Source organism: Sinohyriopsis cumingii, chromosome 6 (genome assembly GCF_028554795.1).
Source record: "Sinohyriopsis cumingii isolate HCF-2022 chromosome 6, ASM2855479v2, whole genome shotgun sequence".
NCBI classification, from domain to species: Eukaryota; Metazoa; Mollusca; class Bivalvia; order Unionida; family Unionidae; genus Sinohyriopsis; species Sinohyriopsis cumingii.
Window position 1 is genome coordinate 148,480,344 of NC_142966.1, and position 27,076 is coordinate 148,507,419.

General features: G+C 34.9%; 1 protein-coding gene across 2 annotated transcripts in view; it reads right to left on the reverse strand.

The window, feature by feature from the left end:
• LOC149798239 (vascular endothelial growth factor receptor 1-like) overlaps positions 1-27,076 on the reverse strand; it is a 157,820-nt gene that overhangs the window by 26,575 nt on the left and 104,169 nt on the right. For both annotated transcript variants that reach the window (XM_089963358.1, XM_089963357.1), the window contains 5 exons: positions 22,845-23,022; positions 20,603-20,739; positions 19,675-19,858; positions 10,731-10,831; positions 643-785 (listed from right to left, as the gene is read on the reverse strand). In XM_089963358.1, coding sequence (XP_089819484.1) covers positions 643-785; positions 10,731-10,831; positions 19,675-19,858; positions 20,603-20,739; positions 22,845-23,022 — 743 coding nt within the window. The remainder of the gene's footprint in view (positions 1-642; positions 786-10,730; positions 10,832-19,674; positions 19,859-20,602; positions 20,740-22,844; positions 23,023-27,076) is intronic.

Genomic DNA, 27,076 nt, shown 5'->3' on the forward strand with positions numbered 1-27,076 from the left:
AGTTCTATACTTACAATGACAAGGAAAAAGAGATGAAAGAAAAGAAAGACATTAATAAAGAGACTGGTGGAAAGAAAGAACATGAAAAAAAAAGTACTGGAAAAATACAAAATACCCCAACAACATAAGGCTACCTGACTGAACATATTTTCTGCAGTATACATTGAAAAGAAATGTATATATCTTGTTATAATACCTTGGTGAAATCTTCATCCGTCTGGTCTTTGTTGAACCAAATATATTTTTTGGGACAGCAACAGTAATCATGACCTTAAAGCTACTGATGCCCAAATCAACTGGCTTATATTTCCAGGAAGTGGGAATGCACATACTGTGTTGCATTGAAATCTATTCAATAAAAGTTTTCATCCCAACAGGAAACGCATACACCAAATTTAGTTTTCAGCAACAGTGACCTTGACCTTGTATTTACTCAAAGCCAAACTGATTGGGTCCTCCTTTAAGCTAAGAAGACTAGATGCACCAAGTTGCATTTAAATCTGTTCACAATAAAACAGTTCTCATCAGAAGCCAAAACAAACACAAGCATACACACCTGGACATACAAACGGTAAACAATAATACCCTGCAACTTTCACTGGCAGGGTATAAAAGGAATGAAAGAACAATAATAAAACCTACCATCTCCTCAGATCTTTTCTTATACACACATCCAATTATAATGAGTACCACAATTAGTGCAACACCAACAACAGTGGCCGCAATGATAAGATTTTTCTCCATTGATCCCAGGGCTGTGGCGAGATGGGATGTGGATGGTTTATCTGTAAAATAAACAAAGAAAAAGAAAATGCACAGCAAGGCAAAAAATTAATGGTGTATATAAAAAAAAACAGAAAGACTTTTCCCATTAAATTATTTTACTGTATTTACTTGTGTATGATACAAACACAACTGCAAGCAGCCCAGATCCAGATAATGTGTTGGCAGCAGACATTCTTCACTGTTTTCTTCAGATATTAAGCAAATAAGCAAAGCAAATGGTGAACAGTTTGACCTGCTGGTGTATTATGTAAGTATGCCAAACCGTGAGCAATCTTATTGGGAATTTGAGCATATTTTTAAACAATTTTGACTACCTGTCCACAACAGATAACACAATGCTTGAAAGCAACACATTTCTATACAATCACTGCATATTCGTATGAAATGATATGTATCTGTACATAGCTGGTAATTAATGTCGTCCAGTGAGAACAGATGATGTGTACATTTCTCCAATACCAGAACCTTTTACTCATTCAACATTGTAGGCCAAAAATAATCATAAACAATAGCTGTCCACATTAATTACCTGCATATTCTTTGCATGCTTTCGCTTCTCTAAAGTTTAATCAACTGGTTTTTTGTTATGTACATGGGGGCGATTTACATACTATGTTAAAGAACTCTTCTTTTTACCTGTGCCATAGATAAATCTCCTGTTCAAATTTTTCCCTCTTAGAAAAGTCTGTACAAAATTTTCACACAAAAAATATTAGCAATAATTCTTGTGAACTTGGTGACTTCAATTACATTTTGCTTCATGATATCAATCAAAGCTGGATTGAAACCAAGAATTCCCTGAATTATCAACAACTAGTTCATGTACCCACTTGGATAACAGAGGTGTCTGAAACACTAATTGATCAAATCTATACTAACAATGCTGACAATATCAAAAAAGTTGCACTTCCCTAAAATTCCTTAAGTGATCATTATCCTATATGCTGTACAGGAAAATTAAGTCAAAAAAGAAAAACTTATCATCACAAATATATCAAGTATCAAATAATGAAAAAATTCAATTCAAGAATATTCCTAACAGAACTGAAAAATATCCTTTGGTCAGTAACTGAATCTTTCAATGACCAATCATATGCTCCTGACATCTGGATAGATGTTTACCAACATCCTGAACACTCATGCTCCTATTGATTTCAATAAAGTCAAGCAACAAAATCAACTAAATTGGATTACAGGTGAATATTTATTATTCCACTGAAATATCAGATAGTATTACAAAGAAGAATACTAGAAAACTCTAGAGAACCTTCAATGACTTGAGAGGCAAATCTGTCAATAACGTGCCATTTACATGTATTAAAACTGCAAATGCACTCAATGATGACATTGTGGATATCAATGTAAAACTTGTGGATCTCACAGCTCATAAAAGATTCTCCAGTGATGAATTACATGAGCATATCAATGTAAAACTTGTGGATCTCACAGCTCATAAAAGATTCTCCAGTGATGAATTACATGAGCATATTTCTTCAAAACTTAGAAAAGAAGAGTGCTTCAAAATACCTAAATGAAGTTGTGAATTCATTTTAAATGAATTAGACCAACTTGATGTCAAAACGGCTACAGCTCTAGACAATGTAAATGCTAAATTCCTAAAACTCTCATCTCATTGATTTCATCTTCATTTATGTATATCTTCAATCAAAGTATTTCCACAAGTATTTTTCCAAACAGGCTAAAATTGGCATAAGTGACTCTAATGTACAGTAGTCCCCCTCTTGAACGGACCCCCTGACCAGCGGCCACCCACTCCTTATGGCCAGAATCCGTTGGCACCGCTGAGTTTGTGTCCAAAAGTACCCCTTGCGAAAGGCCACCTGGCTAACGCAACCAGCGGCCAGCATATTAGTGCAATAATATAACATTTACCCCTGACAAGCGGCCGCATTTTATTTGAACATGTATCCAGAACCAGTATTTTATTCATAACGTGTGTTAAGTAATATGATTTCTGTTTCCCGATGTCAGGTTTTCATTACTGAAAGAAGTGTTGAGTAAAGTACATGTACCACTATGGTTAATATTATATCATTTACGCCTCACAAGAAGCCAAATTTATTCCATAAAAACCGAGAAAGACTCAAAATTTAATCCATACAAAAGGGCAAGTATATGTAATTCAATTAGCCACCTGCTGTGTTATCATAAGATGTCCGGTTTAGTCACTCTGATAATTGTTAAGATTACAATTATTGAACAGTGTGAGTAGTAACAGCTGAGAAGTGGCAGTATCGATGTACAATACCCAAGTCAGCAGGAAAATGGTTTGATAGTCTTTATGGCTTCCCTTAGTAAAATGTTCACTTTGATAATTAGTGGATAATACTAGTGACAATAATTGTCAGAATTACAAATCCTAACGGCCGCAAGGTCAAATCTGCGTGATGTTAAATGGTACATATCAAAGCCGTTTTGGCTTCACTCACTTAGTGTAAAGAAGTGTATAAAAACAATAGGGTACCAGACTGTGACTAACGAATCACATGACAAGATCACTTCCTTTAAAAACACACGGGAATTTGTTTAGATGCATAAAAAATTGTTTTAACAGTATTGTAGTTGGCAACATGAATAACTTACTGCAAAAAGATCAACATGTCATCAAGGAAAAGAAAAATTATCAGTGTAGAAGAGAAAGTGAAAGTAATTCAAGTGACCGAGAGGTTCGGGGGTGGGTGGGTGGGTCGAGGATCCTTGCAGAAAACTAATGTCGGGAAGCCTCAGATAAACAATATCGTGAAAGATAAGGAAACAATTTTGCAGACGTGGGAAGGTGAAAAGGACCAAGAAAGGAAGATTGTTTGAGCCAGGAGATGTTTGTATCCTGATTTGAATGACAAGAAAAAGCAACAATTTTGTCAGTTGAATTGGGATATGATGACTTTCCCACAAGTAACGGATGGTTGCACAGATTTCAAGTGCGCCACAATATTAAGTGATCTGTCCTTAGTGGAGAATCAGCTGATGTTAATAATGAAGTTGTCGAAGATTGGAACAAAAGACTAAACAATATATGCAGGGGATATGACAGCAAGGATATTTTTAATTGTGACGAGACTGGTTTGTTTTTTAGACTGTTACTAACAGAGTGACAGATGATGTGATCTGTAACATAATTATAAAGACAGTTTTAAAACTATATCAATGGTTATTGATAACATTCTTTTGAAAATGACGAAACAGTTTGTTTTTCATTTATTTCACAACATGCATGTGTTATTTTAATGAAAATATCAAATGTTTTAATTAAATGTACTTGTGACTTTCTTCATATGTATTTACTATTTGCATTTGTCATCCCCCTCTAGAAAGGCCACCCTCATTATAAGGCCACTTCCCTGCTGCATTAGGGGTCGCCTTATAAGAGGGGGACTACTGTATAAGAAGGGAGATTTTTCTGATAATAATAAATATAGACCTATAGCAGTTTTATCATCACTTTCAAATATATTATAAAGACATGTTTGTAATGAATTTGGAAACTACCTGGAAGCATCTAATTTACAACAATTATGACAATCACGCTTCCGTGAAGACATTCATGCCAGACTAAACTATCTAGAATGGAGGATGATTGGTCAACAACAATACCACAAGGTAACCTTGTAGACACACTCTTTCTTGACCTTACAAATAATTTTGACCTTGGTAAATCACAAACTCCTGCTGGAAAAGCTCAGCATATATCAAGTTACCCATGAAAGCTTAACACAAGGATCAGTTCTTGGACCATAACTCTTTCTGCTGTACATCAGTGAGTTACCATACCACATTCAGCTATCCACCACCCTGTTCACAGATGATATGATATTACATAACACTGGATCAACAAGCCACGAGATTAGCACTAAATTAAATAAAGATCTGGTAAAATAAATAACTGGTGTGAATACAATGGTATGAAGATAAATACAGCCAAATCAAAAGTCATGGTCATAGGTAGTCGAGCAAGACTAAAAGCTGAGAAAATTAGTTCAAAGTAATGATAAAAGGAATGGATATACAACAGTCTGAAAATGAAACACTACTTGGCATCATGACAGACAATATCTTGTACTGGAAAATACAAGTTTATAAGGTCATTAAAAAAGTTAACTCACTGCTTTATCTCTTGAACACAATAAAATCTTATCTCCCTCAATAACAGAGAAAGATATTCTACAATGCATATATCATGCCACACTTAGCATACTGTTGTTCTGTCTGGAGTAACAGTGGTACAGAAAATCAGAAAAGATTACTGAAATTTCAAAAAAGAGCAGCTAGAGTTATTTGTGATGCTGATTTAGATACACCATCAACAAATCTTTTTAAAACCCTAAAGTGGCTTCCATTTCAGCAGAGAATTCAATTTCAGAAGGGTTTACTAGTCTATAAGGTATAACGGTACCAATTGCGCAAGACCAGGTGGGCGGAGCCTAAGGTGTAGGGAAGATTGCATTCAGAAATAAAGAACAACACTAGCTGTGATTGGTGCATTATGTAAGAGTTATACTTTCTGTTAGGCTTAAAAAAAAGTGTAGCCTCTTGGCAACATGTGAGTGTATGTTAATTTCTATTTAGATTATATTTTGTATTTTTTATGATTTTTTTAAAATATGGTACACATGGCTGAAAATGTGCCTGTTGTGACTAGATAACTCTCACCCCTGTCTAGTTCCAGTGGAGTTATCTCTCTTAAATGCAATGGAGTACCTGGTTCTGTCATTGTCAAATTGACAATCTAACACTGCTCTCTAGAAAAGTGTGTGACATGCATGCTAAAGTAGGATAGAAAATATATTTATTTCCCCAAACATTAGCATTAAGGTCTATGGAAAAACAATTGGTACCGTGATACCTAAAGGTAAGATCAGCTTCACAGTGTATCCATAGTAACGAGTATACATAGCCGCCATTTATAAACTGTCATAGTGTCATTTGGTAAAACAATGGATATTGAGAAGTTTTGGTCTAATATTGACAGACTTTTACATAGAAAATGTATAAAATCTTCAGAAAAAAACACATGCTGGTTTTGGAGAGGGGCATTTGATAAAGACGGCTATGGCAGACAGAAAGTTGTATGGCCAGATGGCTCAATATCAGTTGTGTCTGCTCATAGACTGTCATACATGCGACAAAATAATTTATTTAAACACAATATACCACGTATGGATGATTATGGTCACCTTTTAGATATTTCACATATATGTCATAATAAATCATGTATAAATAGTAAACATCTAGTTCTAGAACAACATGCCATAAACCAGGATAGAGAACACTGTAGGACTCAAGGAAGCTGTACCGGTTGCCATAGACCACTTTGTGTCATATAGGTAATGCAGGCTTAAGTGATTTTTGGTAATTTATTATTTACATGGTCTTCTTTTCCCTTTTTCTTTTTGACATTTGGCATTAATAGCCCTTTCTTGTAATTTTTTTTCTCTTGAAATTCTTCATACAATTTATAAAGATAAGTTCTTTTCTCACACCTTCTTCTTTTAAATGCCATTGACTTTTTGTATGCTTTATATCGTGTAAAAATTCTCTGCTCCTGAGCTAGTCTTTGAGCAACCCTAGTTCCAGATGAAATGCTACAGCCAATTGCATTGCATAGTTTTAGTATGGATTCCCCAGGCCCATTATTTAAAGAGTGCACTGCACTGTGTGCTCTACCAGGAAAATTTCTTGTCCATGTTATACATCTTGGTAATGAACGCCTTAAAACCCTATTTGCTGCCTCAACCTTTTGAGTATTTGTGTTTAATTTTGTTTTTTCCAAATTTAATGGTCCCAAACGATAATTAATACAACCCCGCAATATGCCCTCAGACAGTTTTGTTACATGCATTTTAAAATTAGATGGCAAGTATGGACTTTTCTCCAACCAGTTACCATTGCATGCATATGAATTATCAGTACACAGACTATGATCTCCTTGGTAACACTGTACAATAGCATCTACACTGTATGAAAGGCAATCCTTGACTCTGTCAGTATCCCCGTTAAGTTTATTAAAAGCATTTTCAAACTCCACCTGACACCGCTGACTCAAGTCAATGGCAAACCTTTGACACATTTTTTGTCTAGCAGCTTTGGTAAGCCCTGGCATCATGTGAACCAAATTTGGGCACCTTTTTATATATTTCCTATGGTTTTCAGAGAAATGTCTTGTGTCAATAAACTGTTTAGGGATAGTCTGAGTGATCCCCTCATTGTATAGGTTGACTGCAGCCCTATAGCTGCTTGTATCTGGATCAGTTGTTATGTTCCGCACTTCAAAATTATCTTCTTTTAGGTTGAGAAGACATTCCGAGGCCCAAGTTTCCTCATCACCAATATTAGTTTCCATACTTATATTTGCAGTGCAATCACAGGTCTTATTTGTCATATTAAGTTCATCTGATTGGTGTTGTATGTGATGAGAACACAATTTATTTTTAGTTGTTAGGGCAATAATGTCATTCTTTGATGTTACATTTTCAGCCTGTAAGTAGCAAACTTGTGTTGCTGGCTGAAATGGAGTTTTTCCAACACCAGAATACAAAGGATTATTGTATAAACCATCTCCTTGTACATCAATGATATCAGGTGGATTTCCCCTTGCGATATTAATTTCTCTTAGCTTTTGTCTCCGACTTCTCATATCCAAAATATTTTCTTGTATAATCTCTTTACAAATTTTGTTTGAAACCTTTTGCATCCCCTTTGTGGAAGGGGCAGGAATACTGGCAGACAAGAGTAATTTCCTTAGGCCAGCATTTCCCATGGACACTTGTGTCAGCCCCACTTGTAGCCCTCTATTTATATTGGCTGCTTTGCGTCCAGGATTTTTATTATACATTTCTTCATACAGATTAAACATTGCTGATTTATAACTGCATGTGTTGCATATTGCCCGTTCTCTCCAACCAAGGCCCCATTGTTCCTCAGACTGTTGGTCCCATTTCAAAAACCCCAAACACTTTGGGGATATTTGTGCATGTTCTCTGAAGACGCTGTTCCACATTATTTCATTCTGATGAACATTTATAATGCGATTAGTGGATGACTCCTCATCTCTGACAAAAAACAAGAACAATAATAACTACCCTGAGACTCTCTGCTGTACTTATATAAAGATATATATATATAGATCTTTGATTATGTAAACACTCACATTCTGGCATTGTAATTTTCTTTGATTTAGTGCATGTAATTTAAATCACTTTTATGTGAAATGACTTGTATGACATGGATAATTAAGACATGAAAAGAAAATTACTACACATGTGTAGGCATCTCATTAAGTTATCTCCCTTCATAGCACAAATCTTTTCAAGAAATAAAAAGTTACATTTTCAGTACTTTTTCTGCCAATAATGAGAAGATTAATGATACAGTATTACAGTATCACTAAATAACTATGCAAATTATAGTAAAACTGCTTCCATAATTTGTCAGAGCAAAGCTTACTGTTTATTTGTTTGTTTTGTTTTTTTTTTTAAATTATTCTTACTCCAGTTTAATTGAAGCCAATTAATATGAACTTAATGTGTATGACCCATACAAATTGCATGTGTCTGTATGCTTTACATTATTTACCCTTTTATTACAGATGGATATGCACACTGTTCCACCTGAAGTCTTGATGCAGGTAGCGGGCGTAGCAGTACCGGTGCCAATGGATTCTCATTGCTATGATTTGGCACAGCCTCCACATACTGATCTGATGTGAGTCTTATAAACTTTCTATTCTCTGTTTTCTGATCATTATTGTTGTCGTATGTGAACCCTTTATTGTGAGGTACATGTCCCTTTTGGAAACACACTGTCCTCCTGTTTTTAACTCCCTTGGATTTGCCAGGCTTAGTACTTTTTCTTGGCATTTTTCTGGTCTTGATTCCCCAAATTATTAAAAATTCCAATCCAAAGTGGTTAAAAGTTGTACTGTATAAGGTATGATTACAGTGTGGCTTATTGTATGAATATTAGTTACTATTTAGGGGAGGAAAGTTTGTTGTTTATGTTACAGAAGGGATGGGGGAGGCTGAACTGTGTGAAAGGACTGGGGTTAGTGACCCCATTTATTAAGAGGCAGTGAAAGTTGTTGATAGCCTAGACAATTTTTTAAGATTGGGTCATATCAACCTGTCCCTGATGTTAAGTTCTGTGTTTATGAAACAAATATAAAGTCCTTTATTTTAGATCAAAATGTCCTTTTAAGAGTAGAACAGGTACATGCTAACTAGTGCATTGACCTTTGACCTTGCTATTACATAATATGACATAATGTGATTTATCCCATATTGCCAAAGTGAAGTTAGATAAGTCTTGATATGAATAAGACACAACTCATAGTTAAAAGAATTCATTTTATTTCAAAATATGATTTTGCTAGTGAAGCTAAAGTATGAAAACAAGAGTTGAAAACAGCTCAATGACATTTCTATACACATTCATATAAGACATAGCTTAGCAACTCATAAAACTGTTTTTCACAAGTGAGACTAAGTACATTTGTTACTTATACAGTCCCGAACCATTTTGCAGATTATAGGAAAAATTAAGGTTTGCTTTAGGTATAACGGTACCAATTGCGCAAGACCAGGTGGGCGGAGCCTAAGGTGTAGGGAAGATTGCATTCAGAAATAAAGAACAACACTAGCTGTGATTGGTGCATTATGTAAGAGTTATACTTTCTGTTAGGCTTAAAAAAAAGTGTAGCCTCTTGGCAACATGTGAGTGTATGTTAATTTCTATTTAGATTATATTTTGTATTTTTTATGATTTTTTTAAAATATGGTACACATGGCTGAAAATGTGCCTGTTGTGACTAGATAACTCTCACCCCTGTCTAGTTCCAGTGGAGTTATCTCTCTTAAATGCAATGGAGTACCTGGTTCTGTCATTGTCAAATTGACAATCTAACACTGCTCTCTAGAAAAGTGTGTGACATGCATGCTAAAGTAGGATAGAAAATATATTTATTTCCCCAAACATTAGCATTAAGGTCTATGGAAAAACAATTGGTACCGTGATACCATAAATTCTTACATGGTTTGGCTCCTGATCGTCGTAAATGTAGTTTTAAATTTGTTGAGAATGTACATATCTATCAACTAAGATTCATCTCAAACAACAAGTTATATAAACCTAAACTAAATTTAGAGTTTGAAAAGGAAAGATTTACTTTATCTGAAGCCAAACTTTGGAATTCATACCACCTTATATATAGTCAGCTGACTCATGCCAAACTTTCAAAATGCTTCTTAGTCAACATCTACAGAAAAATACTATTTGCATGATTTCAGTACTAATACTTTTTACAACATCGTTATGTACTCACCAGTAACGTTTTACACGTTTGCTACTAATATTTGTATGACTCCTGTATATGGTCTTCCCTTGAAGCCTTGTGCATATTTTATTGTATCAGTTTTTGTCTTGTTTTTAACAGCATTTGCTGTCTAAAGACACCTCACCTTGTAAAACTTGTGCATTATATATGTATATATTTATACAAATGACACTGCAGAAGGCCTCATGGAAGATTGGTCAGATGACCAAATCAGCTTCTTCTTTAAATAAAGTTATTATTATTATTATTATCATTATTATTATTATATGCGGATCTACAACATTCAAAAAAGTAACTGAAGCAAAAGGAAGAATCAATTGAGCTGTGTACTTTTCTCTCTGGCTGTGGTAGCAAAAAGAACTAAAAAGCCACTGGACTGGTCAATAACAACTTCCAAAATGGCATGTGATTGGTTTATTACATTCCTGATTGTTTAGATATCCAGGTCTGGCCTCACTTGTACATGTACAACCTACTGGTGTAAGAATCCTCTTTCTGAAGGGTGAAGATGAATTTTGCTAAATTTTAAACACAAAAGCAATTTTTATGGAAAATATAAGAAATGCACTATCAGATGCCAATTTGATCAACTTACGTAATTCAAATGTCCAGTTTCTAAAGACCTTTCCACCTCTATTCTCTGCTATACACATGTAAACTCCTTCAAAGCTGTCATCAGTTGCATTAATAGTTAATCTAGAAAAAAAAGAGAATACTGAATAGAATATTCTTGAATAAAAGAAATATAATTCACAATTTATTTTCCATGCATCAAAATCAATAAACAATTCAGATGTGCATACCACCAATTCATTTTATTGTCATAAGTAACAATTTTCATGGTTCTGTTATAGATTATATTTTCATTTATAATTTGTAAAGCTGAATGGGAATTCAACTGTCTTTACAGAAGGATTATTAATTGCTAGGCCTTGAAATTTGTGGTTTATTGCTACAATTAAATCTGTGAAAATTGGTACCCTATACATATTAGTACTGGGATCACTTGAAATTTGTAGGTTACCAATTTTATGTTTTTCATAGACAAGACAGACCATGAATTTAAAGTCACAAACTTGAACCATGGAAATATTCAAGATGCACGTCCGACCCTTCATCCACAACCCTCCTCATCCCCACCAGTGCTGCATACCATATTAATTCAACTTATTTTTCAAATTCTAATGGCACTAATACAAGGCCCCAGTTGGCCGAGTGGTCCAAGGTGCTTGCCTGTACCAATCACTGACATTTCACCTCTATTCATGTGGGTTCAAGCCTCTGCTCATCCAATGTGGGACTGTGAGGAAGCTTCCTGGTAGCTTTCACTGGGTAGGTGGTACATCCCAGGGTTTTCACAGGTTCCTCCTCCATCAAAAATACTAACTGCCATATATAGCCTATCATGTACTGAAAAAATGGTATTAAATGCACAAAAACACACTCACACACACAAACAGGGATCCTAAAATTTTCAAGAGTGGAACTGGACATTTTGATGGACTTCACAGACACGCATGAATCTGCTGTTATTTTTATCCTTTAAAACAGGACTCATTAGGTGGCGGCAACAAACTATACATTTTCTCCCTGTGATTTGCTACCGATTTCCTCACAAGTTTGTTGTTTTTCTTTTTCTTTTAATCTTTAACAAAATGATGATGGTACAACATTCATATCACCAATCATAATATTGCTATATTTGTGCTATGGTAAAACAACTTACTTAAAGTTCATCCATTCACCAAAGCATACTCTTTGTTTTGTTCTTACATATATCTGTTTCAATTTCCTTTCCTGACTCTGGCAACTGAATCAGTCTATTACATTAATACCAACAAGATTTATTTTCCTAAGTTCATAAAGAGTGTCAAGACTCAGCTGGCATTGCAGCTTTGTTCTGATCAAATTTGGGCAGGAAAATCAAGCAAAGTGTGTGTGATTTGGATTTTGAACGTAGCTTTAAATTTTTTTTAGTCATATCACTATGATGACTAGCATGAAGGTAGCATGAAGGCAGACATATAGCATCATGTCACACCCAGTTACATTATCCTGACACCAGGCTAACCAGTCCTAACACTAAGTCTTTGGTATGACTCGGCCAGGGTTCAAACCCGCAACCTCCTGCATCTGAGCCAGACACTCTAACCTCTAGGCAAATGGAGCAGTCCCACCCAAAAAGGAAAAGATCTGATAACTAGACCTAGTGTCCAGTAGTGGGGCATTTATTAGGGCACATTAGCAAGGCATTCATTTAGGGTACATCATTATGGTGTTCATTTGACAGTTTCATACATAAACAAATCAATACAATTCTATATAAATGATATTCTGGAATATCATAAGTCTAATGATCAAGGCATCTGACAGTCAAAACCTTTGAACTGCCAGAGATGTCTGACGAATACATGGATTTAAGAAAACCTTTGAACTGCCAAAGATGCCTGGCGAATACGTGGATTTAAGAAAACCTTTGAACTGCCAAAGATGTCTGGCGAATACATGGATTTAAGAAAAACTTTGAACTGCCAAAGATGTCTGGCGAATACATGGATTTAAGAAAGCCTGATATATTATTAATACAAGATAAGAAACAATGGAAAATTACTGAATGGGATTTAATTTGCACACGTGTTATGCACAATGAAGCTTGTAAGTGATGTCATGACTATTAGATGCTATAATAATAAACACAGAACTATTTATGGTTTTCTTCTTCCTTTACTTTGCAAAGTGCATATAGTATCCATCTATAATAACAAATATTCATTAAAACTTTATACAATTTAATGATGTTTGCAAACATCTGAGAAAAATGATGCTGTTGTTGTGGGGTTTAACGCCATTTCTCAGCACACGATAGGCTATGCATGGCGGCCAGTATTAATGGTGGAGGAAGAACCCGGAAAAACACCAGAAAGAACCACCGACCTACAAGAAGCTACTGGTAAGCTTTCTCACATACCCACATTGGCCGAATCCTAGACTCAAACCCATGCAGACAGAGGTGAGATGGCAGTGATCCATAATGGAGAGCGCTTTAGACCACTTGGCCACTCGGGGGAGAAAAATGAAAGCATTAAAGTTCAAGGAACAAATGTCAATCACAGTTTGTAACACGATTGAATAACATAAGCAGCTGTTTGTTCCTCAAAATGTCAAACATATGGATCATGAAGGCAATGTACAGTCAGACACTGTTTTATACTAAGTAGATATATTAATATCAGACCAATTAAAAAGAACTCAAATTACATTTTTGTTTCTACTGATCACTGATACTATTCATTATCCAAATTAAGAAACAGAACACAAGATCATGTTATTACTAATTATGTTTTGTAAATGTGGCTGATTACACAAGCACCATCAGACCCACTCTCTTGAAGCCTATTTCAATCATGTCCATCTAAAAGTGACACTTTCTTAGGGGAGATAATCCATTTTCAATTAAGTGACTTAAGAGAAGATGTTTTTCAGGCCAATTTAGAACTTATCTGATAGAACATCCCCATTGTGCTCCAATCACCTGGGATAAATATGACTCATAAAAGGGTGATTGGAGTCCATCCTTGGAGAATCTGACAAAAATCGGAGTTCCATACACACTGTTGCTATACAAGTATGATGCCATTTCATTTAAATCATACAGCAGCCTCTCCCTACAATGTGCTTTGAAAACATCAAGACAGTTGCTGCTTTTGTTCACACTAATTACAGCAGTGGTATTAAGCTTGTTTGATTTTAACACATGCCAAAAGATGTCTTTGCTAAATCAGATTTCTGCATTTATGCTAGGTGTTGGCAATGAATAGCTTACTTAATGAATCCAATTACTGCAGAATGGTTCAAGTGTCTTTGCTTGGAAATGAAGTGACTGACAGTATGAAGTTTTATACAGGTAAATACATCATCACTTAATATTTTATCAAGTTTTTTTCCTTTTAAATGACAAATCTATGAAATTAAGAACCTATTGATATGCTTCTTTTAGAAAAAAAACTAACAATGAAATCTGATACCCACTAATTTAATGTGATTCACAGTAATCACTTATTAAGCAAGATAATTAGTGTTCAGTCCAAATATATAACTACAGTGGCTATCTACACAGTAATGGATGAATCTTAAACTATAACCATTATAAATGTATGTTGACATTTTAAATACTAGTAGCTCCATGAAAGTTTATACAAATTGGATGCCTTTATTGGTAAAAACATTTTAAGATTTATTTATGAAAGCCTTTTTTTTAATTGTATCTGTCAAATTAAAAGAAAATAAAAATACTCTGGCAAGAGTGTCATTTCAAAGTCATGTGATTTGGGCATGGTCTAAAGGAAAGGCCATAAATGGGATATTCTATCAATAGCTCTGAAAAGTAATGGCTTGAACAATTAGGGTTTAAAGGTAGCTGTGCACACAGCCAATGGCCATGTATTATCAACAACCCATGACTGTGTATTATCAATGAAATACATGTCAAGCTGATTAGTCTGTACACAACCCATGACTGTGTATTATCAATAAAATATATGTCAAGCTGATTAGTCTGTACACAACCCATGACTGTGTATTATCAATAAAATATATGTCAAGCTGATTAGTCTGTACACAACCCATGACTGTGTATTATCAATAAAATATATGTCAAGCTGATTAGTCTGTACACAACCCATGACTGTGTATTATCAATAAAATACATGTCAAGCTGATTAGTCTGTACACAACCCATGACTGTGTATTATCAATGAAATACATGTCAAGCTGATTAGTCTGTACACAACTCATGACTGTGTATTATCAATAAAATACATGTCAAGCTGATTAGTCTGTACACAACCCATGACTGTGTATTATCAATAAAATACAGGTCAAGCTGATTAGTCTGTACACAACCCATGACTGTGTATTATCAATAAAATACATGTCAAGCTGATTAGTCTGTACACAACACATGACAGTGTATCATCAATGTCAAGTTTATACGTCTGTACACAACACATGGTCATGTACTATAAATATGACAAGTTGATACTTCTGTACACAATATATGGTCATGTACTATAAATATGACAAGCTGATACTTCTGTACACAACACATGGTCATGTACTATAAATATGACAAGTTGATACTTTTGTACACAACACATGATCATGTACTATAAATATGACAAGTTGATACTTCTGTACACAACACATGGTCATGTACTATAAATATGTCAAGTTGATACTTCTGTACACAACACATGGCCATGTACTATAAATATGACAAGGTGATACTTCTGTACACAACACATGGCCATGTACTATAAATATGACAAGATGATACTTCTGTACACAACACATGGCCATGTACTATAAATATGACAAGTTGATACTTCTGTACACAACACATGGCCATGTACTATAAATGTGACAATTTGATACTTCTGTACACAACACATGGCCATGTACTATAAATATGTCAATTTGATACTTCTGTATACAACACATGGCCATGTACTATAAATATGACAAGATGATACTTCTGTACACAACACATGGCCATGTACTATAAATATGACAAGTTGATACTTCTGTACACAACACATGGCCATGTACTATAAATATGACAAGTTGATACTTCTGTACACAACACATGGCCATGTACTATAAATGAAATATGTCAAGTTGATACTTCTGTAGATTATCAATAATTATACATTGTCAATGAAATATATGTCAAGTTGTTACGTCTTAAGCAACCCATGACCATGTATCATAAATCTGATACCTCAGTACACAACCAGACCTGCCAAAATTAACAAGACCTTCTCAGTAAGGCAGATGCTCATTTTCTGTAAGTTAGACCAGTTTTCAGTAAGGTGTACTGCTATTGCCAAGCTGGAAAACATGCATTTGAAAGTCCAGACGTTTGAATCAAGACTGATGTACCAATGTTAAACATCACAATCAAATCAAAAGTTTGTCAAGTTTGCTTTAACCTTAATTACTTCCAGTAAGGATTTTCAAACTGCAATTCCAAACCCTACAGAGCTCAATAGCTTCCTGATATCTCTCAAGTTGATGTCATCCTTTCAAAACAAAAATGCTGTGGCGATAGCAATCATCTTTCCTACCATGTGACATGCTCAGATCAACACATGATGTCCACCAAATGTAATTGTGGCCTTTCCTGCTTTTTTCCTAAAGAATCTGAATATCCTATTTTATTCTTCTGCACTATTGAACCTTTATAAAATGTTTGTTGATCCTTTCATCCTGACAATAGCTTGCTGGACACCATTTAATTAAAAAAAAAATCTTGATAACATCACAAAATATGTGCAGTTTAAAACCTCAAAGGCATTCTAGTAAAGTTAGTATGGTTCGCTGACCATTTCCAATAAATCTAATATGAAAACAGGATCTAAATCAAACATGGACAAGCCAGTATCTGGATTTAGCACAAACAATCATATTTCTATAATTTGTGCTTTTATTCCACAAGTCTGTATTTTAAGAGTAATATCCAAAAGACTTACAGCAAAATCGTAAGGGTTGGCAGTTCTGCACAACCAAAGACTTTGTATTATAAATGAAATATAGTCCACTTGATACTTCTTCACATAATCCATGGCTGTGTATTAAAAATGAGATAGATGCAAAGTTCACATATATAACCCATGGCCATACATTATTAATGAAATAGATGTCAAGTTTACTTTTAATTCCTAAATGACAATGACACTTATTCAGTACTTATCACTGAATATAAATCTAAATTAAGTATTAAAGGAGACCAGAAACCAATGGAAATATAGAATAATAATAAAAGTACTATAGCAGAAAACCTTATTCTGAAGTATCATCTGCGACCGTAATGCCAATATTTAAATATTGGCCCATCTTCTAGGAGCTGAATTTCCGTGACCTCGTATGCAAAATTTCCGCGCCTATTCGGTTACTTTCGGGATGTGACGTCATAGTAGCGACTCCAGCAGCCCAAGTGGGAGTTGCCAGAGTAAAAGACAACACCGTTTTGTGTTGCTTACGGGTGCAATAGAACATTAAGAAAAGCCTGTGGACATGTTTTTTTTTTCTTTTCCGAAAGATATAGGCATCATGAAAGAATGGGTACATTATTACGAACGAGTCGATTTCAAAGCAACACCAAACAGCACTATGTGCTCGTTACATTTCTCAAAGGAATGTTACGAGAGGGATCATGAAAAACTAGCAGCTCAAAGATACGCAAATGCTAGGCCTAGACTAAAAGTTGGCGCTGTTCCAGACATACCTTTGGACATTTTAAATCCTGGGAAAAGAGTTAAACGTGTGAGTTACGAAAATAGGCAGAAGGACGAGTAAGTGACCACAAAATGCAACAATCAATCCACATATCTTTTATCTAAAACAGCAGTGCTAAAAACAAATCTTATAGCCCGACACCCTGGGCCCCTTCTGGTTTTTTAGTTTCGGCCCATCCTGTATTCAAAGTGAGGTGCCCGTCAGGCTTGTCGAAACAAAAATTGTTTGCCTGAGGAACCTTTGATCGCGCTGGTGAAATGAGTAAATGTATTTTCAAGATGTTGACATACATGCCTTAACATGGCACAATCTAAATCAAATCACCACTGTCCTAGGTGAAATTAAGATTTGATTTTAAACAAATGGAAACTTTGCTGAAAATAAGATTCTAAACCTGTCGTATTTCGAGAAAACACAATGTTCAGTAATCTTATAAAAATTAATTTTTTTTAAAAAAAATGCATTGTATACATATATAAACGGTAATCTGTATTAATTGGAACTGATATAAAACTATTCCTTGGGCAGTTTAAAAAGCAGCGATTAAAAAAAAAAGGCCAAAGTTTCACAGTAACTGTCTGACAATAGAACGGGGGGGGGGGACTATTGACCCCCCACCCCTTGCCCCAATGTGCGACCGCCCAATTGACGTGCCTTTTCTCGCTGTGATACGCCTTATTATTCCTCCATGACAAGCCCCTTTTACATATTCTGGTCGGTTCTGGCTAAATTGCAAAATAGCTAAAGTTTTGATTTAAGTACGCAAACAATAAAGCCGGTGTGACTAATGAACAGAATCCTTATCCTTGCATTGATCTTGTGAAAAGGACTGCCCTTCGGACATACTTCAAAAAAACCATGTTCGACAGTGTGTGTATGTGTAAGCACCAGCAATTGATTACCAAATAAACAATGCCTATTCTGTTGTTACTTACAATGCCATGGACTTCATTTTAACAGTTCAAATCTGCAGTCACAAGTTACCGTACATGTGTCAACTATTTTTCTGAAGTTTTATGCCCCACCTTATTTCCTTAGGTTTAAGTCTTAATGCATGTAACACTGTTTGCTGATTAAAATATTTATTCAGCATTAGTTCTTTAGGGCCACATATACTGCATGGTATATTTTGTTTTATTCCTTGTAATTTAATCATGGTAATTAAACTTTTCATATACGGTAGAGGAATGTCAGGTGTTAACTGGCCGAGTTTCTTTGGCGGAAATGGAGATGCGATTTTGTTTGCAGAGAAAATTTCAACGTGATCATTCATTTAAGCTAATTGGTGACAATTTTATTCTTTTAATTATTTTTTTTACTATAGTACTGTTGTAGTTGTTTAAAAAATCTGAAATTTACTTGAATAATGTTTAATCTTCACGTTCTATTTACTGATGAAGAAAAAAAGAAGAAAAATAACTGTTGTATGATATTAATTATTTCGTCCAGTGCCAGGTTTAGACGTGTGTGCGTGTGATTTGAATTTTTAACGTAGCTTTAACAATTTTTCAGTCATATCGCTACGATGTCAGCAGTGTGGCAGTTTAGACTGTGGATATTTAAAAATGGTTTGGGGTTGGGTTTTTTCTTCTGACAAATGAAAATTGACAGACATAATGTAATAATAGGGACTTCGCTGCGAAAAATTTAGAGATATTACGAGATCGGGATGTAGATGAGGAAATACCCCCAAAATCGGGAGGTTTTTCTCCCAGCTTGAGAGTTGACAGGTATGAAAAGTCCGGGCTTGTGGAATTTCATTCAGGACTTTAGTTTATTTAAGTCACCAGCCCGGGGCCTGTGCCTAACAAATTTCTTTTAGCACTTACCAGTACAGTACATAAACTATTATATCAGAATGCAGATTCAACTTTTGAATGTGCAACCCAAATGTGGTCTCCTGTCTGCCTCGCTCGCCAATGTTTATGTTTGTATTCGAGGACTGGCTAGTATAGCGTCACGGTACCACGTGATCTGTCGTCTCATTAAAACTCGGAAAAACTCGGCAATTTATGGAATCGTGGTATCTTCACGCAATATAATCGCTACCCGCTTACGATATTTAATTTATAAACATTGCAGTCGAATTAAAATCTGTAGAGAATTACATACGTAAAAGGAAAATTTTGATTTCTGGTCTCCTTTAAAGGTTACACTCCTTTTGTAGTATCTCATACCATGGGGCATAACTCTAGTCTGATCATTATCAACAGAAAATTCTTTCTTTTAACTAAATAACTGACCTTTTCATTTCATTGACAATGCCCATCCCTACTGTTAAGTTCCGGTGGTCAATAGCCTCATCATCTTTGTACCATCTGATTTCAGGGTCGGGGTGACCGGAGACATCACAGTCAAAGGTGAACAATTTGTTTTCTGACTCAATAACTGTGGAAAACTCATTCTGAAACTCAGGTAAGACAATATCTGAAAATGTAAATTAGAAGATGATGCAAAAACTTAGTGTAAAAAAAATATATTCATTGCTCTTTTTTGGTTTCTGTCCATATTTTACTGCCCTAACCCAATTTACACACAACTCAAACTGTTATAAACAACTGATAATATCTTTTACTTCATAAGTCTGTGCCATACATAAGGCAGAAATTAACATATTTTACCCTGTATAACTTAAACTCAGCTTCACACACCACTGATCAAGACCTGACACAGCATAAGATTAGAGTCTATCTAGTTCACTTGCATTTATGAGAAGAACAGTACAGACCCTGATCTGCCAATATATCGTAAGATGGCAGATCTGGTATGAAGATCACACAACACTGAGACTGTGTTTTCACTATCAACTTTCAAAAGTAACGCCATCTGAGACTGGCCAAAACAAAATCTTTAGATCATGCCAGACAAGCATAAAACCCGAGAGCTTATGCTATCAGCCAATCAAAACTTACCTTTCAAAAGTAACATCAACTGAGACTGGTCAAAACAAAATCTTTAGATCATGCCAGGCAAGCATAAAACTCTGGAAAGCTTATGCTATCAGCCAATCAAAACATAACTTTTATACACAATGTCATTTGTGACTGGTTGAAACTAAATCAAAAGCTCAATCTCTCTTTTATAAATTTTATGATTTCCAAACCTGGTTCCCAAAGAAAGTGATCTGATATATACATGCAGGATATTACTACAACTGAAAAAAGTACCTACCAGTTATGTCGAGCTTTCGTAGAAAATCGATGTAAACAGTCTCTCCTGTACGATTTACACCAAAAAACTCGTACCTGTTCCTGTCATACTCTGTCACAGGAGATATTAACACTCGAGTTTCAACAGTCAGATCATCTCTGAAATTATATTTATTTTTAGAGCTCAAGAGAAAAGTTTGTAAAAATTTTTAAAAGTAAAACAAAGTCATTATATAAGTACTATGTTATGGTTTAGTCATTCAAGCATGAAAATCAATATAACCTATTTTTCTCAAAGGATGGTGTGCTTTAAATCTGAATAAGATGCACAAAAATAGATACTTGTTTAGCAATAAAGACTTACATGTGTTCAGAACCCTAAGTTTCTCAGATTTAAAAGTGATAAAATCGAACTATGGAATAAGCATATAAGTATTCCATAACTAATACATTAGGGACTGACAAAAGGAAAAGTTCAAAATTTTAAAGGGACTAAATGAAGTCTCATAAAAGCACATGGATTGATGATGTGAATAAGTTAACTTCCAACTTCACAACATTTATTTAAAATCATTTATCAATATATATTTATGTTCATTCATAGCTATTTCAAATTACAAGTAATTCTGTTTTCCTAGACCATCAAAGTTCTGGTAAATTATTCACATATTTCACAGTAGATTCTGTGTATATACAGGTGTGTGTGTTTGTGTGAACATTGGAGAGAGAATGTTCATATATATATATATATATATATATATATATATGTGTGTGTGTGTGTGTGTGTGTGTGTGTGTGTATATATATATATATATATATATATAGTGGTCCCTCTCTTAAATGCCCCATACCTATGAGCAGCAGCAGCCACATAACTTCTTATGGCCAGAATCAAAAGTACCCCTCAAGAATGGCCACCCCTCTAATGCAACCAATGGCCAGCATATTAGTACAAAAACGTAAAATGTTCCTCTCACAAGCGGCCACTTTTTATTTCAAATGTGTCCAGAACCAATAATTAATTCATATTGTATGGTAAGTAATCAGATTATCTCTACCGTTGATACTTGTCTCCCGATGTCAGGTTTTCATTACTGGAAGAAGTGTTGGCTAAAGTAAATGTAACACTAATATTAATATTATATCATCCATAAAAGCCGACGTTTACAGTGAGGAAATGGGATCAACAATGCTGTGATAGAGTTTTGGGTCTCACACATTGGTTGAGTTCTTCTCTTTGATGATTACAAACGGACGTAATTCTCAAGATCAAAACATGGTCAGCAAAGGCTAAATATAGATTTTGTGGATTAACCGACACAGAGAAATTAACCTTGAACATAACAAGGTACCAGACAAAGACCACAAAATCACATGACACTACAACTCTCACTTCCTTTATGAAGAAGGCATTTCGTCAACTCTACAAAAGTTTCATCTGCATAATTAAATTGCATACTGTTAGCAACATCCAAATAAATCATTACCAAACATTAACATGTCATCACGTAAACGGAGACATATTACTTTAGAAGAAAGTCAGTTATTCTACTCGACAACATTGGGGGATGGGTCTTGCTGAACAATTTCATGTTGAAAAGACTCAAACACTGCCGTAACTAATAAGGATATCATTCAGCAGCAGTGGGAAAGTGGAGCAAATGGAAAGAGAACTTTTTGTACCAAGATTAAAATAATGTTTTGGAATGGTTTTGCAATGTGCGTGACAACAATACCTGCTCACATATCATGCTTTTGTCAAGAATAAGAAATATATATTCAGTTGAAATAAATCTATTCTTTACACAAGAACCTTTTAATAATTGTTACTTTTAAATGAAGATATTAAATGAACATATCAAATGCTTTTTGACTATGTACATTACATATATTTCTCAAAAAAAATTATGTCCCCCTCTAGAAAGGCCAACTGTCTTATAAGGCCAATTTCCCAGTGCAGAAGGTGTGGCCATATAAATGGGGGACCAATGTATGTATGTATGTATCTATATATATATATATATATATATATATATATATATATATATATATATATATATATATATATATATATATATCTTCTTTCTTTTCATTTATTTGCTACATTTCATTTTGTCTTCTTTTTTTGTAAATGCAAATATCCGAAGGCCACAAAGAAGTTACTAACGGTGTTTCACTTATCATTAAATGCAGACTTCATATTATTTGTACAATAAATTTCACTTCTTCTTCTTGCTGTTAAATGTTTCTTGCAGAAATCATACCTGTAAATTGTCACTCTTATCCTGGTCCCATCAGAGATCAGAGTCCTATCAGCCCCAGTTACGTTATAGATTTTAAAGGAGCTATATTTCCATAGACTGGCTTTAAAAGTAAATGTGACATTGTCTCCAATTACTGATGGGTTTGGGGTTACCTCCATGCTAAAACCATTTTGAACATCTGCAAATAAAGGCAGAGAAAATGTCTGAATTGATAAATCTACCTCTGAAAATCCAAATAGGTTTGTAATGCTTTTATAAATATTGGAAATCAAGAAAAGAATCTGGGAAAGCACTATTTCTCATTAGGATCCAATTTTTGTGCATTTTGTTCTTCGTGCAAACCACATTTTAAATATTAATGAAAGCAATAAGACCACTTCCACAATCACTATGTTTCACTACCAATCAAAATTTTATTTTTACAAAACCACAAAAATAGTTCAAAGAAATTGTTTTTGTCCTTTTTCTTTTTGTTGCAGTTTTTATTAGCATGTTTCATTAATTACATTTACTTTATTTCCCCACGTTTAAGAATGTATCATGCATAGGATTAACTTGGTTATTATAATTACTGCTAAACACAAATTCAATTATATTATGTTATGAATCTTCTACAGAATAGACTCTGCACTCCAGGACTAGGTAGGGGGCCCCGAATGGCCGAGTGGTCTAAAGCGCTCTCCGTTACGGATCACTGCCATCTCACCTCTGTCTGCGCAGGTTCGAGTCTCAGATTCAGCCAGTGTGGGTATGTGAGAAAGCTTGCCAGTAGCTTCTCGTGGGTCGGAGGTTCTTTCTGGGGCTTTCCCGGGTTCTTCCTCCACCATTAATACTGGTCGCCATGTATAGCCTATCGTGTGCTGAAAAATGGCGTTAAACCCCACAACAACAACAACAACCAGGACTAGTTGCATTCACAAATTCCTGTCACACATTACAACTAGCTTCTAGGTCAAAAAAGGAAATAACTCAACCAAATCAAGGGAGCACAAAAAATTAAAACTACATGCATCTACAACTGACAATGTATTAAGTTTCACAACATTCCATTTAAAATCTGCAAAACAAGTTGTGTTCACAAGATTCTGTCTTGCATTATATTTAACAGCAAGAAAGGGATATCACTGCAACAAATCTGCAACAGCAAAGTGATTTATTGACAACTGCATCTTTTAGGTGATGGTCATGATATCTGCCAGGTTTTCAGGGCAGTCCACCAAACACTGCTAATATGATTATATCATACACTGCGTTAAGCTACAAGACAAAATGAAGCAGCCAAGACAATGTCAGTATGAGCACCTACAAGTGATGATCATACTATTTTAGCAACTTTCTGGGAAATTCACAAAAAACTGGAACTTGTTGTACTGAAGTTGATCAATCATGAAATAATTTGTGACAGCAAAGTGATTTACTGACATGTGCATTTTCAATGCAACATTACATGAAAACAAAACAAACAAGGTAGGTGTTGTTCAGCAAGCAAGCAATAAACAGCTCAATTATGCACATATAAAGTTTGTTTACGACCATGATGCCATAAGCCTACTTATTAAGGCTTATCAAAATCCTATCCAGGGTGATACAAGTCCAACCAATCAGATGCAAGATCACCTCATTAATATGCACTGATCTCATTCATAACAAAAGTAATTCAACATCTTAATGATATTATCCTATTTACAAGTCCAACCAATCAGATGCAAAATCACCTCATTAATATGCATTGATCTCATGCATAATAGAAGTCAACCAACATCTTAATGATATTATCCTATTTACAAGTCCAACCAATCAGATGCAATATCACCTCATTAATATGCATTGATCTCATGCATAATATAAGTCATCCAGCATCTTAATGATATTATCTTATTTACAAGTCAAGCCATTCAGATGCAAGATCACCTCATTAATATGCACTGATCTTGCTCATAACAAAAGTCATTTAGCATCTTAATGATATTATCTTATTTACAAATCTGACCAATCAGATGCAAGACAACCTCATTAATATGCAATGATCTCATGCATAATAGAAGTCATCCAACATCTTAATGATATCAACCTATTTACAAATCCAACCAATCAGATGCAAGATCTCCTGATTAATATGCACTGATCTCATGCATAATATAAGTCATTTAACATGATAATGATATTAGCCTATTTACAAATCTGACCAATCAGATGCAAGATCACTTCATTAATATGCACTGATCTCAGGCATAATAGACATCATCCAACATCAAAATCAGGTAAAACAGGGAATAGCAAGTGGTAAGAATATAAGTCAATACAAGACCATAAAAATATGCAGATTTTAGAACTGTACAATAAAATTCCTGTACAGCTTAATGACGTAACACTATATAAGATGTTTGATTAAAACTGGATCAGATATACTATAGAGGGGTAATCATATGCATGACAACTTCAGAAGTATTTATTCATGAAACCCGCTCAAATGAGAGCTTGACATGACCTTGAATTCCCCATGTTATCAAAATCAAACCAATCAAATGCAAGATCACCTCAATAATATGCATGGATCTCAACCACCAAAGTCATTTAAGACACTGATGATATAAGTTTAAATTCCAAGTTTAATTAAAATCGGTTCATAAATATGGCCTCCAAAGTTGTAAGTTACTCAGCCCAAACAATGCAAGATGACCTAATTCAGATACACTGACAAACAACTTTATCAAACTTGTTTAAGATCTTGATGACATATCACAGTAACTCATGTCTGATTAAAATCAGATCAGAAATGTGGAATCCTGGATAAGCCAACCAATCAGATGCAAGATCACCTCATTAATATTATGTAGCTTTTACTCATTATGAAACTCATCAAAGAACTTGTTAATATCAGCCTGTCTTGTAAGATTGATCAAAACCAGATCAAAATATGGTCTTCAGAGTGTAACATGCTAAGACAACCAGATGCAAGAATCACCCCACTGATTTGCAATGATCTTGCTGGTGATCAGAAATATCAAGTGATCTTGATGATATAAACCTACATCCCAAGTATGATATATAAAAAAACAGACCAGAAATATGGCCACCACAGTGGTAACAAGCTAATTAATATGCATGGATTTTTCTCATAATCAACTTCATGTAAGTGCTTGATAGTTATTTCAAGTTTGTGAAACATTTTATGAATGTGACCTTGACCCCAAGGTAAAAGGGGCAAGCATATGTTGCATATGTATTGTCTTAGCTTCAGAATAAGCTCAAAATAGCTTTACATAAAGTATGGAAAAAACACATGAAGAGGCTTAGGAAATATTGGCAAAGGAAAAATCTTTAACCACATCCTGAATATAAATTTTCTACAACACTGACCTCAAGTCCTAGGTCAGAAGTGGGAGGGGTAAAAGCATATACTGGACATATTCTCTTAGCTTCATTATGAATCATTCAAAGTATGATCAAAACCTTTCAGCAAATTTTCTATCACTGGGATCATGACCCTTACATAAAAGATGTGACCAAGTGTGTCACAGAACAAATTGTGTGGTGTTCAAAATGATTCTTGCTGAGTACGATAAGAATTTATCAAGGAGTTTAGGAAATATAAACAAATGAGAAAACTCTAACCTAAACCATAAAATGCTGACAATTATGATGCTAATAATACTACTAATGTTGAAGTCACAGACCTGTTTACCCATACATTTTCTTGTCAGTATTTTAAGCAATGTCTGTCAGTATTTTAAGCAATGTCTGCCAGTATTTTTAGAAGGCAGTCAGTATTTTCATTCAATGTGTCTAACATCTTAACAGAAACACACATCACTTGTGAAACAGGGCACAAATAGTTGACACTATCAATACACTATAATTACCATTATGTAGTATTGCACAACACACTGACTATACAATATTCTGTTGTTGTTGTTGTTGTTGTACGGTTTAACGCCATTTTTCAGCACAAGATAGGCTATACATGGCGGCCAGTATTAATGGTGGAGGAAGAACCCAGGAAATCCCCGGAAAGAACCACCGACCCTCGAGAAGCTACTGGCAAGCTTTCTCACATACCCACATTGGCTGAATCCGAGACTCGAAACTATGCAGACAGAGGTGAGATGGAAGTGATCCGTAACGGACAGCGCTTTAGTCCACTCGGCCACTCGGGGCCCCACAATATTCTGTAAATAACTCCTAGTTTGTAAAGATGCTGGTATTCAGGCAATTCTGTGTTTCAAGGCAAA